General features: G+C 33.6%; 3 protein-coding genes across 13 annotated transcripts in view; 2 read left to right on the forward strand and 1 right to left on the reverse strand.

Annotated features, from left to right (window-relative positions):
- LOC105173221 (65-kDa microtubule-associated protein 3) overlaps positions 1-1,132 on the forward strand; it is a gene marked incomplete in the record, with an annotated part of 5,702 nt that extends 4,570 nt beyond the window's left edge. Inside the window, 2 exon segments of the mRNA XM_011094897.2 lie at positions 5-243; positions 465-1,132. Of these exon segments, the coding sequence (XP_011093199.1) occupies positions 5-243; positions 465-895 (670 nt within the window).
- Positions 3,995-8,151, forward strand: LOC105173223 (AT-hook motif nuclear-localized protein 1-like). Of its 11 annotated transcripts, none has more exons than XM_020698089.1 (7): positions 3,995-4,105; positions 4,497-4,560; positions 4,628-5,010; positions 5,972-6,039; positions 6,358-6,489; positions 7,113-7,277; positions 7,703-8,151. In XM_020698089.1, the coding sequence occupies exons 3-7, from the start codon at positions 4,674-4,676 to the stop codon at positions 7,955-7,957; spliced, it is 957 nt and encodes a 318-aa protein (XP_020553748.1). In that variant the 5' UTR covers positions 3,995-4,105; positions 4,497-4,560; positions 4,628-4,673; the 3' UTR covers positions 7,958-8,151. The 11 variants fall into 11 exon arrangements, with proteins under 11 accessions (XP_020553748.1, XP_011093201.1, XP_020553749.1 ...); XM_011094899.2 differs by having other exon boundaries at positions 4,637-5,010; XM_020698090.1 differs by having other exon boundaries at positions 3,999-4,109.
- On the reverse strand, positions 8,654-12,313 carry LOC105173222 (protein DOWNY MILDEW RESISTANCE 6). Its single transcript, XM_011094898.2, has 5 exons — positions 12,159-12,313; positions 11,301-11,500; positions 10,976-11,223; positions 9,715-10,039; positions 8,654-9,131 (listed from the first exon to the last, which is right to left on the reverse strand). Exons 2-5 carry the CDS (start codon positions 11,493-11,495, stop codon positions 8,889-8,891), a joined length of 1,011 nt encoding a protein of 336 aa, XP_011093200.1. The 5' UTR covers positions 11,496-11,500; positions 12,159-12,313; the 3' UTR covers positions 8,654-8,888.

Consider the following 15,041-nt stretch of genomic DNA (forward strand, 5'->3'; position numbering starts at 1 on the left):
GCAGAGCAGAGCAAGAAGCAATATATGGGTCAAAACCCAGTCCATCCAAGAGTGGGAACAAGAATTTGAGACCATCAACTGGAGGTGTGGGTAATAAGAGGTTTTCGTTAGGAGGGGCAATGCTTCAAAACACACTTGCAGACAAAGCAGCTCTCTCTTCCCGTTCTCTTCTGAAGAATAACCCTGTGAAGCGGCAGAGTTCTCACAACCATAGCAACAAAGCTTTCATGCCCCATTCTTCTGGTAAAATTGGTTTGAGACTTTTCAGTTCAAATATTTGAGAATTTGTTCTAATTGATCATGAGTTGCATCGTGGTGGATTCTAAAGCAACAAGTAAAGGTGCATGAATGATCCAATTTGAAATATGTCCTGATAAGACTCTACTCTTACATAAATGTTTATCAAGTTTTGATGAAAATTTTCCATTATTTATTAGTTATAATGGTGTTAATTTTTGGAACAGGCAAGAAAAACACGTCTGCTGGCCCTGTTAAACATCATTCCAGCAACGCATCAAACTCACAGCATGCAGAACTATTGCCACTGCGGAAGGCCCTCTCCCCCCTATCTTCGTTATCTTCCAATATCATTTCGTGCAATTTTCAGGACCAGAACACCAAAAGCGGCGACTTCCAGGATACGCACGTAGTATGTAAAACTCCAGCAACAACACCAACGAAGAACGTATCAACTCATGATGAGAACAGAACACCAAAGACAATGCCAATTCCAGTGCCCGCTACTCCTCCAACGGTTTCTGCTGCAATGCAAACGACCACGACCCCTTTTACACCTGCCATTCGTGTTGCTGGAGGAGTTGAGTATTCTTTCGAGGAGAAAAGAGCTGGTTTCGTCCTTCCTAGATCACATTCTAAAACATTGCAACTAGTTTGAAGGTTGAGCCATTGACATCTGTAAGGTTTTAGGTTCATAGGATCACTTTCTGCTTCTTGATTGACCATCTAAATCCCATTCCACACAGGCCATTGATCTATGGCTTCTACTACTTCCTATTCATGTATATAGGATAAACTTCGACACGTCATTGATGTGCTTGAATTGATACTTCTTTTGGCTGCTGGGAAATCAAGATTTAGCTACTAGCCTAATGTTATTGCCTCGTATCTGTTATGATTATTTGAGGCTTTCGAGCCACTTGATTGAAGAATTCTGTACCTCAGATTCGAGTATTACAAGGATTATTACTGTACACATTACATTTGCAAACTTATGAAGGGTCAGTTTGGTTCAAATGAAAAAGAAAAAGCAAAGTGGAAGGGGAAGGCGAGGAAATGAATAATAATTTTTCTTCAACTTCTTTAGTACGGTGGAAAGGTAAGTAAATCTCAAATGTTCTTACTCTTATTTGGTATAAGGAAAACAGATTGATAATAATAGACTAATTTCTATAATTTTACTGAATAACCCTTTATTTCATTTTGTATTAAAAAATAAATACATTAATATTATACTAATATAATTTTAGTATATCAAAAATTTAAAAACCTTATTGATAAAAATATTTTATCAAATAAGAATAGGAATATTTTCTATTAATAAAAATTTTCATCAAAATGAGTATTATTTATTTATTTTAAATTGTTAGTTTAAATAAAATAATAATTACTACAATATTTTCAACAAACGAATTCGAGTTCAAACATCAGTGCTTTTATTGATACTAAGAAAACTTTGGAGGAAAATTATATATTTAGATATATATGGGTAATAGAGTAAATAAAAATAAAAACTATATTTTTTTATCTTTTGGGCCTTATACTTCCACTTTTCGGCCCAATTTTTCACAAAAATAAAATTGGACTATAAAAGAGTTTTATATATATCGAGTTTTACTTCACCTCCATCTCTTTTTCCTAACCAAACATAAAAGTTTTCTTATAGATTTATTTTTACTTTTACTTATCTTATATTCCCATTTTCACCCCAACCAAACGCAATGTGAATACAAAATTTGAAACCTATACGTGCAGAACTATGTCTGAATGGCACTACAATTTAAGGATTATTACAATGATTTTACATAATAATAAAATATGTATTGGGTATTTATTCTATTTTTATACATTTATTTTACATAAATTTGAATGACTCTGACTGTAGTGGTGATTAATACGGACTAAATTAATGTTTCATAAATTATAAATTTGTATATATACAAATTACTGGTCAGCCCAATTATATCAAGATAGAATAATACACAATTTTATTTAAAAAAATGATAAATTACAATTTCCTCTCCTAATATTAGATATAATTACACCCCCAGAATGAAAAATAATATATAATCCTTAAACAGTGAACTAGGTATTATTATTTTACGTTTGATTAAACTTAAAAAAAAGTATTTGAAAAAATGTAACAAAAAAATAAGGATGAGTAATAATCTATGAGGAATATTAGTCCATAAAAATATTTTAAAGGACCCTTCCCCTAAGGTCTGGTGTAATTATACATAAACACTTTGTAGTTTGAAAAATTACATCTAACACTCTTGAAGTTTGCTTTCGTCTAATAAATAAGTCTATTCATTAGTCTTACTCTTGATTTACTTAATACTGATTTATTGCAGGTTAAATCTTTTTATGATTAAATTATCCTCATATGTCTTCACGTTTTAATGCATGTGAGGATGTACACATTCACCGTATAAGGATAGTATAACCGAAAAAAATTATTTAACATGCAATAAGTCAGTAATAAGTCAATCGAGAGTAAATATCGATTTTCATTCAGTTCTTTTATTAATATTAGCGAATTTAGTGAATTTTGACTAATGAGTGGACTTATTTGTTAGACAGAAGCAAACCTTAAGGGTACTACATGTAATTTCAAATCACATAAGGTTTACGTGCAAGGACACCAAACTTCAAGGGAGGGGAGTAATTATCCTTATTTTAATTTTTTTTAAAAATAAATAAAATTATAATTCGTAATCCTAAAGAACATTTGGTCACTTCATCATAAATATTAGATGAATAACTATCAGAAGCTAACAAAATGAGCTCGTTGTTAAATGCACGTTAAAATAATGGAGTATTTGTAATTTTTCAAATAACTAGAAAGTACTTATATATATGTTAAATTTTAGGGAAGGTGATTGTAATTTATCCTTGAAAAAATTATTTCTAATAATTGAATTAACCAAATTTTTTTACTTAAATCAAATTTGATCGAATTAAACCAATCACAAAATAAGAGCAAGTATACATAATTAATTATTTTTTAAAATTATACACCAATTATATAATAAATACGAGCAAAAGTTTTCCTTGAATTAACATGGGAGGGCGAAATAGTGTTCATGTAAGAAGGTGGATCTCATCAATCATTGCAGTTTTGCATACTAAGCCAATCCTAATGCTGTCATTAAGGAATCTAATGAAGGAATTAACCAATCATGTCAGAATTTGCTGTCAGCACCAAAATTCCGTTCCCCTGCATGTCTGCCAAGTGCAATAAGCTCTTTTCCACTTTCCCAAAAGGGAAAGATAATTATACTTCATAAATCTTTCCAAGACTCCGCTCATCCCCTGTTTTCTCAATGTCCCACAAACCTTATCACCTTCACTTACTGTCCTAATTGCAGTTTGGGATTACCTTAATCATGTCTTAATCCAAATTACACACACTGAAATAGACAGTGGCATGATGTGTAGTTTACTCCAATTTCAAGGCCATTTCACCTTCAACATCTGGGAAAAGGACAAAAGTCAGATCAGTTGCAGGAAAAAGAGGTTGACCAAAAGATCTACTCTAAGCACTGTGGCCCCCCACATAAATTATTTTTTTACTTTAAATGGAAATTTGTTATCTGTATTTTCAAAAGGATTTTTCATCTTTTTCCCTTTAAGGAACTTAGAATTTACTGCCACTTTTTCTTTTTACCAGATTTTACCTATGGTAAGAAAGCTTCTTGGAAGTGAGAACCCGGATTTCAAATTTTTCTTAATCACGTTCCTGTTTAGTTTTTGGGCTTCAAGTTTTATGAATCAGATAATAAAAAATTATTTTTTGTTTGTCTTCTCTTGGGTAAATTTTGAATTGCAGTGGCATTGAGATTGGGAATTCACCACACTTAGTTGTGTACGTATGGAGCTTCTTCCCTTCTCTTTGTTTCTTGCAGTTCTTGAATAAGCAAAGAGTTTGTACTAGAGTTGAGAAAATCTCATCCTGTTAATTCTCCCATTTCTTGTTTCTGTGTTTTTTTGTGTGTGGGGGTGTATTAACTTTTTTATGGGTTTTGCATGGCTTGATTCTTATGGGTTAGAAAACTTCTGCACTTGGGTACGATTTCTATTTGTGATCGCAAAAAGATTGAGTCTTTTTGTTTGGTCGGAGTGTTAAGCAATAGAGCTATGAACATTGAAGAAAAAGCTTACTGTTCATGGAAGGTTCCTTGCTATTAAGCGATAATTTTGTCAGAATTTTGTTTAGTTTGTCTGGTTGATATGTTTGAATTTCTGGGGTCTCGCAGTATTTGAGGTTCGGTGCCGACTTTCAAGCTTTCATTTTAATCGAGCGTTGCTGTCTGAGTTTTGGTATATTATACTCTTCTCTGAACTTCAGATAATAGCATTGCTTTCAACTTAAGCCTATATGATCAAGTTCTTGTAGGAACATCAGAAGCAGACAAATCTTCATTGCAAGCGCCATGGATTCTGCCAAAGCAATGGCTTCAGGGGTGACAGTAGTTGCTCCTGGAGCTCCATCCAGCTACCAAATGGCCCCAAGAACTGAGAATTTGGAACCGGGATCGTTGCCGATGGCTTCGCCTTTGATGGTTTCAGGTTCAGAAAGGAAGAAGAGAGGTAGACCTAGGAAGTACAAACCTGATGAGTCTACAAGCAGGGTGTTGTCACCTGTGCCACTGTCGTCGTCAGCTCCACCTGCCACCGGCAAGTCCTATGTGGAGGAGAAGAAGCCAACTCCTGCACGGCCCGTCAGTTCGGAGAAAAAACATAGAAGTAAAGTTGGAGCTGAAAAATTAGGTAAGCTTCATTCATGTCCTGTTTATTAGTCGAGAGTGCTTAAAGATATGATGGACTTGCATTACCACTCAAGTGAAACAGAGAAAATTTCTTGAAACAGTTTTGGAAAACAAACCTGAGCAGCCTTATATATGTTTACAAAACTAGAGGTTTTAATAGATTCTGATTGATTTGGGAGCTTTAAAAGCCTTCAATGGATATATAGAAATCTCTTATGCCCCATAGACAAATCCTTCCTTCTTTCTATGTCTTCTTTAGAGTACTTTATGATAGCCAATTGTCATATGGAAAGACCTGAATTTGTCGCTCGAAGTTTTCGAACTTGCACACAGAGACCTGCAAGGCATTAAACTCCATGCCCCTTTTCACTGTCTAACTTGTTATGAAAGTTGTTTGGCAATCATTTGTATCTCACTTGTGAAATTCTCAAGTCTCAACGGCAAGTATGGGGACTGTAATCCCCATAGGTATTCGTTCTCATGCTTTTCGTCCATGAGATCCCAAGTTTTACTTATGCAAGCATCGGGCGGGCAGGCCATGCGAGGATAAGTAAAACCGGGAAAGGGGGATGGAGCCGTGCAGTTGACCAGAGCAGTCATGATGCTTGCATGTATCAACTATGATATTGTTTTCAGATGTATTCCATACTATTCATGGGCATTTTTTCCTCTCTTACCATTAAAAACAACATAGTACGAGCTGAGGATAGTTTCAATTGGAGATTCGCCAATTTGATTTTATGAAGTAAATCTTGGTAATGCTTTATGCTTTCACAAAATGAATCAAGGTAAATAATTATCAATGTCTTTTTCAAGTCATATATACCTTTAAAAGTGGCTCATTTTGCATTTCATGTATAACTTTTCTGTTTTCAATTTTACTGCAGCGTCGGAAAAGAAGTAAAAGTTATCAAATAGTGTGAATAAATATCTGATAAATTTTTGTCTCATTCGTTCTGCAGATGACTGGGGTGACTGTTTTACGGGTTCAAGTTTTTTGCCACATGTGATCACTATCAACTCTGGCGAGGTATATTCAGTAAGATTGAGATGAAATGTTGGCGATTAATACATATTCGTGCAATTGACTTATTACCGTTTGTTATATCTCTATATGCTTTATTTGTGTGAAGTTGTGTAGGAAGTGTTGTTATATCACGGACAAAGCTGTGGGTTTTATAAATCATTAAGCAATTCATTGTACTCAAAGGGTCCAAGAACAAATAACAAAATTCTAATTAATTTCAATTATAAGAACTAGAATAAATTCTAATTTGTGTCAATATTTTGTGAATTCTTTCATTATAAAAATTATGAAGTGGTTTTAACAGATTTCTTTGGTTGCTAGGATATTTCGACAAAGATAATGGAGTTCTCTCTACAAGGGCCAAGAACTGTTTGCGTAATATCCGGAAGTGGGACGGTGTCGAATGTTACAATTCGGCATCCCAGCTCCTCCGGCGGCACTTTAACATATGAGGTGCGCCATTGATCTTAAAGTATTTTATTCCACCTTATGTTAACACATGAATGATCTCCTTGTTTTCATCCTTTACTAGCTAAAGATTTGTGTAATTAGCAATGTTCCGTTCATTGTGTGTTGTTCCTGCCTCTCGTCTATCTCGTGATAAAATCTTCCAAAAATGTTTATTCTGCTGTGTAATTTCTCCAAAAGATCGTTAGTCATACTCGCTATCCATGAGTATTAGGTATGACGACACACGCTTGGAGAATATCCACAAAGTAGGGAAGAACCAGGAAGACTGACGACAAAGTAGACATACAGATTTATGCGGTTCACTTGACGAGCCTCTATCCATCGACGAGGAAAACTAGACGACTACAATCAAGCATGACAATTTTTTTCTAAAACAAAGCTTTTGAAGTGTTTCTACTTACCTCTTCGCCTATTTTTTAAGAGTGCATCTAGATTTTTGACCACCCTTGATAGCTTCATAGTTGCTTTACTTACACGTGTGCGTGCCAAAATTTATGGTAGCTTTTTAGAGATGGCAAGATTTAGCACAACTCTATCAGATGTGCAATTCTTGCCTATTTGATCTATATGGTTGCCTCAAGCTTTTTCCAACAATTCACTTGCAGGGTCTGTTTGAAATTCTTTCCTTTTCCGGCTCATTTACTCCAGTTGAGATGCCGGACTCGAAATTTGGGAGATCCGGCATGATGGCCATAAGTTTGTCTGGTGCCGATGGTCGTGTGGTGGGAGGCTTAATTGCTGGACTTACGATAGCCGCCAGCCCTGTGAAGGTACAGTTCAATTTTCCGTCTCAATGTCCCTTAAAGCATTTATATTATCTGATACGAAAAATTGTCAAATAAAATCTATTTTATCTGATAAACTTATATACTTTATACATGAATTAGGAAAAATAGAATAACAAGTTCGCGTAACTAACGTACATATCTCATGCTATTTTACTATTATAAAAATAGGAATAAATGCAAACATAAATTGGTTAATTAGTGGAAACTAGGAGAGTTTTGTCACATTACTGGTTATGAAACATAAATATGGAATTCCAACGTCCTACAGAAACGTCATGCTTTAGTCTAGTTATTGTGAAAAACCCGGAAAAACTTTTTGCTATAGTTACGGTTAACATAACTAGTTAAGACATCTAACCATAATTCCCCCTCATGGCTTCCATTTCTGCTCTCTCTAACGTTATCAGGTTGTCGTTGCGAGTTTTCTGCTGGGCAGTCCCTTTGTGCCGAAATCCAGGAAGCAGAAAACGGAAGCAGCTTTCACAGTTGATGCATCAGGTCCAAATGCGGCTCCTGCTACCAATGTTGATAAAAGGGTTCCTAATGAGACACAACGGCCTAGCTGCTCTGCGTCTGAGAACCCGACTAATTGGGCAGCCACGCAAGTTGCAGAGCGATCAAGGAAATCTACTGCGGACATAAACATATCCTTACAGGGTTAGTCTTGTTCGAACCTTTGTATTTAGTTTTAACCTTGCTGCCTGATAGCTTGTGGTGAATCATGGTTGTGTGCCTGTTCTCGGTTTGCCATTTCCGGTTGTTCCTCGCTGTGCATTTTAGGCCATCTCTGATTGAAGGAGGCAGAACTCGAAACCTTTGTAAGAATTTGATGGAATCTAACGTATTTTTCTTGTTTCTTGTGTGCGTCTGTGTGTGTTTAATCTTGATCAGGAGTTCTTGGGAAATTGTCGATTTTCTGGCAATTATGATTCTGGCACTTCATGTTATCAGTGGAATTTACGGCAGAAACTGAAGTAAATTCGAACTAGTAAAGTCGAAACAACTGATGAAAGTTGATCTACGAGATACATTACTAGAATCTTGGTCGTCATCAATAGTAGAAAATAATGGAAAACGATGAAAAGAAATAAAACCTACAATAAACGGAGAATTGTCGTTCGTAATAAGAGTCAGAATTCACTTCCAGTCATACACGTTGATTCAATTAGTGAAAACCGGCTATTTTCTTCAGGAAAGGTTGTCCGGATGATCCGATGTTGATTTAGTTGGTAAAAACGGGCTATTTTCTGCGTCAAAGGTTGTCTGAATGATCTTACGTTGATGATCCTTCTATCGATATGACAACTGCTGTAATAATAAGTAATCTGCAAGTAGTGATTGATGGGTGCTAGAGCAAATGTATAACGGGTAGAGTTGAAATCACCTTAACATGTTTACAGAATCAACAGCGAAGTAGCAGCAGCCGAGGAGGTGTACTCGGACAACAAAAGCATTTCGACTGTTTCCATATACAAAAACTAGTGCTCGAAAGTTGAAACAAGAAACTACAGATACCTAAAACTGAGACCGTTCCAGCAACAGTCTCTAAACAGGGAAATGTTTGAAGAAACGAAGAATCAACTGATCAATAACTTAGTTCTTGAATAGTTCCAAGCAGTGTCCTTCGTCCAAGTTCCCGCTCCAGAACTTCTTGTAGTACTCGGCATAAGTGAAATCTCGGTAGATGGATCGTTCTCCTCTGTCTGTGAGTGCTTTCGGAGCACTGATACTTGCAGCATCGCTCGGGCAGAGGAAGGAAGCTACTGAAAGTCTTGGTTTATCAGCATTAACAACCGCGCGATGCCAAACACTCTTGTACTTTCCATTGCTTAGTGCCTGCAGAAATTTCAATACTGTAGACTATTAGAATCATTCCTAAACGGTCACTTTATATCCATCGTTTTATGTATTTTCATCGTCACTTTATCATTCATAAAGTTACACGACGATCGCTATAGTTAAGGTATATCACAAGAAAAAAGTCGTTCATAAAAAAAGTACAGTGACACTTGATACCAAAATTACACTTTTCGTTTTACAGAATGGGGAGACCAACACTTTTACGGAATTTTCAAAATGGTTCAAAAATTAGAAAAAACTCATTAGTCCTATAAATCCCGTAAAACAGAGGACTAAATGTGTCGAGCTTTCTCAATTCTGGAACCATTTAAAAAATCTTGTGATGTATAAGAGCGATTTTTCGCAAATTTGAGATCATTTTAAAAATCCCGTAAAATAGAGGACTAAAAGTGTTAATTCCCCTCATCCCCCAAGTTTGCAGAAGGAATTGTAGTATAAAACAGATGAGTGTCGACATCACGGCATATAAATTCTTTTAAACAAGTGAAAAATCGGTTCGTAATATGCTTAAACCATAGGGGTGTCCCTGCAATTATTCCTAAATTTGGATATGACTCACCTGGATTTGATCACCAATGTTAATAACAAAAGCATTAGGATGGGGTTTTATTGCCAACCACCTGCCATCCTTAAGAACTTGAAGCCCAGCAACCTGCAAATCTTGAAGAAGAATGGTGAGGGAATTGGGATCTGTGTGTGCTGGCAATCCATATGTCAACTCAGGTTGTGGACATGCTGGGTAATAATTCATGGCCATATGCTGTCCTTGTTCTCCTAATATGTTTTTCAGACAGTCTTTCTCTAGTCCTAAGCTCTCTGATATATCTTCCTGCAGCCGGAATCCAAGCTGTCGAACTTTCATGCAGTAGTTGCTTACGATATCCCTGCAAACGTGAGCATTTTTCCGCATGAAATTGCCTTTCCGGGCACCGAAATCCAAGATCCGATATAATTCAAACATATTCTCGTTTTCATTGCTTGTATTGCAAAACTTGAAATATGTCAAAACCTTAAGGATGTATATGCAAATTATCCCCTTGTGCTATTTGTAAGGGATAATTGATTTACACTTCTTGATTTATGGCCTGCTTACATAAACCACCCTTATCTTTTAAATAATTACACATACACCCACTAAAAATCCTTATCACTGCACAAATCATCCCTTACTTTTTTGAAAAATCACACACTTTAAAAATGTTCGCATCGCTACACAAAGTACCTCTATGTTTAGCTGTCAGGGATAGTTTCTATAATTATGCAAAAGTCAGGGATAATTTGTTTAAATGAATCATAGATCAGGTGTAAATATAATAATCCCTCGCTAATAAGAGGTTTGTTGAATGGAATATTACAGCTCGGACTTTCTGTCATAAAATAATTTTGTATTTCATATTCATTTAGTATATCCAACATGTATGTATATAAAATATATTTTTTTAAATATACAAATTAGGTAAAATTTTACAGTTATTTTTATCTATACTATTTATTAAGGAGGAGAATTTTGGATACTAACTATCATTTTCGTCAAAATATGAATTGCCTAAAATACCCTTATTACACTTGTTTACTCCACATTGGAACTATCTTTTCTAATTAATTAATAATCTTTTTATTTAAATTTAATTCATCTTATTAATGTTTTGATCAGTTATTCATTCTATCTCCTTCTTTTTAGTCGAATTAAATAAATATAATAAAATTTTAAATAATTGCACTCGTCGAATGTGCTTCAACTGCTTGTACATATTAAATTAAATAGGACAGACAGTACCATACCAGGACATCAATTAATGTAAGAACAACAGTAGACTTACTTGAAAGAAGAGGGTGTGGAGGGCCACTCCGGCACATATTTGTCCAAGGGATAGCAATGCAGCCTGAGATAATCCCTCCAGTTGTTCACAGTCTCCTTCCTCACATTGAAGCTTGTCGACAATCGGGTCGTTCTGGACGGGTCATCCGAGTACAACTTCATCTTCTCCTCCACCGGCAAACCAAAGAACTCATGAGCCACTCCTAGGATCTTGTCCGTTGCTGCCTTGGACACTCCATGATTAATCACCTAGTCCCAGAAAACAATTAACACATATACTCCCGGCCCTAGTTAGACACAACAAGAAACATCAATGTTTGAGTAACCTGGAAGAAGCCGTATTCTCGACAGGCATCGCCTATCTGTCTGACTATTAGGCTCCTGTCTTTGCAACCCAAGTCGATAACGGGAATGTTGTTGCAATCAGCAACTTCAAACAGTTTCGGCCTGTCGGATTCCGGACGAATGTAACTCACAGGAATGCTCGAGAACTGGCCCGCGCTAATGACCTTCACCGCCATGGAACCTAGTAATGATGATGCAATTAAGGTTGTTAACCGGCAAGAAACCCGCTCTTTGGAGCTTTAAATGTGAAGTGAAATATAAAAACGAAACATCAATTCAAATATCAAACAAAGATCATAGGCCAACAAGTTTTTGATGTGTACATATAAAATTAAATCTAAGATAAACATTCCAAGATTCATACCGAAATTCCCTAAATTTCAAAGAAAAACGTCATAAAAAGTATCTCAAGAGACAACGAAAATTCTAATTCGAATCGGGTTTAGTTAGATTTTAACTAATTATACAAATAAATATAATATACTTGCAAGATAGATATTTTAAACTTGCATATGGATTACTTTGATTTTATGATATCCGGTTTGAATAAAAAAAATTTCACAAGATAAAGGATCTGACTGTCGATCGGACAAAACAAAACTGTGGTAAGAAATCTTTTTAACATTGATTCTTGACAAAAAATCCCTCAAGAATGGTTTTCTTACTTAGCAATCATCTCAAACAAACACATCCCATCAAATACAGACTTCAAATTAAGGTTGAATATCATGTAAGGATATTACAAGAATCAAACACACAATGAAGGGTGTTTGTGTGTGTAGAGGACACTATAAACTCAAACAAAAGCTATTGGACCGTAGACAGAAGAAGAAAGGAACCTGGACTGGGATTTGTGTTCCTGCTTCCAATTTTCTACTGCTCATCAGATGGCCTCTCTAATTCCTTTAAATAAGTCAGTCGTATATAAATAAATAAACCTGCATCCTCGTCATCTCAACTCGCTCCCTCACATCACCACGTGGACCAATGCTGACGTCGTCCATGTTCGCAGTTATGTACCGTCATCCGAATGACGTCATAACGTACGCCGTCCTCGGAAGTCGAAAATTTGGTACCTAACGTTCCCCTTTTCGAGATTCCCAGATTTGCGATTTAAACCAGCCTCCCTCGTTTTGATAAATAAATATTTTTTTATATTTAAATAAAAAATAAATATCCAAATTAATACATCATAATTCAAAGTAAAATAAAAAAGATAAAAATTAAGAAGTATTATCAATATGATGAAAAGAAATTGATATAATAGTATCATAAATCGTCGGTGTGAATGAAAAAACTATCTTTTTTTTGTATTATATTAATATAGATAGATAAATATATGTACGTGCAAGACAAATTATTAATGTGTTATTTCTATTTTAATTCACAAACGCGTAAACAAAAAATAGAGAAAAATCAATTTGTTAGTGTACGTACGTAATTAATAATCAATAGAGACGTGATTGAATAGTTAATTTAACAAGAGATGAAAAGTTGTATAGGTTTTATCAATTGAATGGCATTTATAGCATTATAATAAATAGTGTACTGGTATTGAAATTACAATTTTGAATTTAAAAATCCATTTTTTTTATAATAATATGGATAAAAAATGCTTTTATTATGATTAATTACTATATTAGAAAAATTATTACAAATGCTAATTAGCATTGATTGCACAATGGTTATTATCTGTTATTTTTATAAATGAGGTCAAAACATTAGTTACAACTGAAAATTATGATGAATAGTTTGATTAATGGTAAAATCATGACAAATATTGATTAATCGCAGTTAAAATTTAAATTTTTTGTATTGATTTTATTTAACTATAGTAGAAAGTATTGACTTGCTACGGTTTTTAAGACATAATGACTTATATAGCAGGGAAAAATCTATGTCTTTTATAGTAAATATTATACATAGTTACCAGTGCACATGCACTTGATGCATGTGCATAGTCTAATTTTTTGTTAGTCATTATGGCACGTCGTTCCTGTGTGCATATAATAAATAATTATTTTATATTTTAAAATATATTATAAATAAGAATAAAGTATATAAACCAACACGTCATATTTAAAAATAAATTAATTTAATGATATTAACAAAAAAAATAATTGATATCATTGTTTTACAAACTGCTGTTTGTGAGTGAAATATTCGTATTAGTATAGAATATACAGAGTAAAAGAAGAATTTGAGTAGGGGCAGTTGAAAATATATAAGGTCATTGTTGGTAATTTAAAGAATTAGTATCACGGTGTAAGCAATCGCTATTTGTAGGTGAAAATAGAATTTTATTTTTTTATTTATATATATGGTATAGATGAAAGAGAAAAAAATAAAATTAGAAATTAGTAAAAACTCCAATCTTATTAGAACTAAAACATAACATAGTGTTTGGATTCGTTTTTGAGTGTTTTCTTGTATTTTGTCGAAATAGAGAGATAAACTTATATATATTTATGTATATATATGTTTATACATATGTATGTATTTATGCTAAAACAGTTAAAAATACCTAAATAAGGTGTTTTTGAATGATGACAAACATTGGGTATGCTTTGATTCGTCCAAGAGATAACTTGAATATGAAAACAAACATACTAAATTATTTTTCTTTTGAGAGAGTGGGGAGTGTGTGTGTGTGTGTGTGTGTGTGTATTTGGTAAAAAAGTAGACAAAAATACAGAGCATGTGCATATGAACTTGAAATTTTTTTTTGGGTAAATATAAATTTCATTAATAAGTGAAAGATATATTACAACAATGCCCCATTCAGACAGTACTCTCGTCAGACCAAGGAATACGCCACAGTCGGTATTATAACGTCCGTAGAATTTTTTACATAATTAGGAGACTAACTCGTAATTATTAAAAATTTAAATTTAATTAATAAACAAATTATAGACTAAATTTTGGATATAATAAAATTTGAACGGATTAAATTGGAGTTCGTTATAATATTTAAAAATAAATTATGTTAATTAGAAAACTAAAAAGGACGTAATGGTAATTATTAAAAATATAAAATATATAAAAGAAAAAAAAGGTGGGCACAGCATGTGCCGCCACCGCCTCACCAATTATTAAACACACACACACACATATATATATATATATATATATATATATATAAGTATGTTAATTGAAATAGCAATTTCACTTTAACACACACACGCAATTGCGGAGAATAGAGGTACGAGATTTTGGGAATTTAATTTTTAATAATTTATATAATTATATTATTTAATTAGTTTCTTTATTAAATATTTATTATATTAAGCGATGTACTATTTTATTGGAGTATTTTATAATTTTGGCTATTTAAATTAGTGTCGAAGTAAATATCGCATTTGCTATAAAAATGATATAGTTGGTTAATTAAAATATTATTATTATTATAGCTAATTTATACAATTCCATCTGAATGCTTAACCAAATATGTAATTCTATGTATTATTGCTCAATTAAATTGTATAGCAATGATAAATTGACAGAAAATTCATAGAAATGCCTCGAAAAGTTATATCTAAGAAATATTATGTTATTAAAGAAGAAAAATGAGGTTTCAGTGGTAATATAATTTACGGATGCTATTAAAAACGATAGTTATAAATATATATGGGGTTTGATTAAATGAATTCTTATGAATTAGTTCATAAATTAATTATATGATTGAGAAGCTTAGAAAGTGTAATTATCTAAAATAAAAGGGA

This window comes from Sesamum indicum, linkage group LG11 (assembly GCF_000512975.1).
Source record: "Sesamum indicum cultivar Zhongzhi No. 13 linkage group LG11, S_indicum_v1.0, whole genome shotgun sequence".
In the NCBI taxonomy this organism is placed as follows: domain Eukaryota; kingdom Viridiplantae; phylum Streptophyta; class Magnoliopsida; order Lamiales; family Pedaliaceae; genus Sesamum; species Sesamum indicum.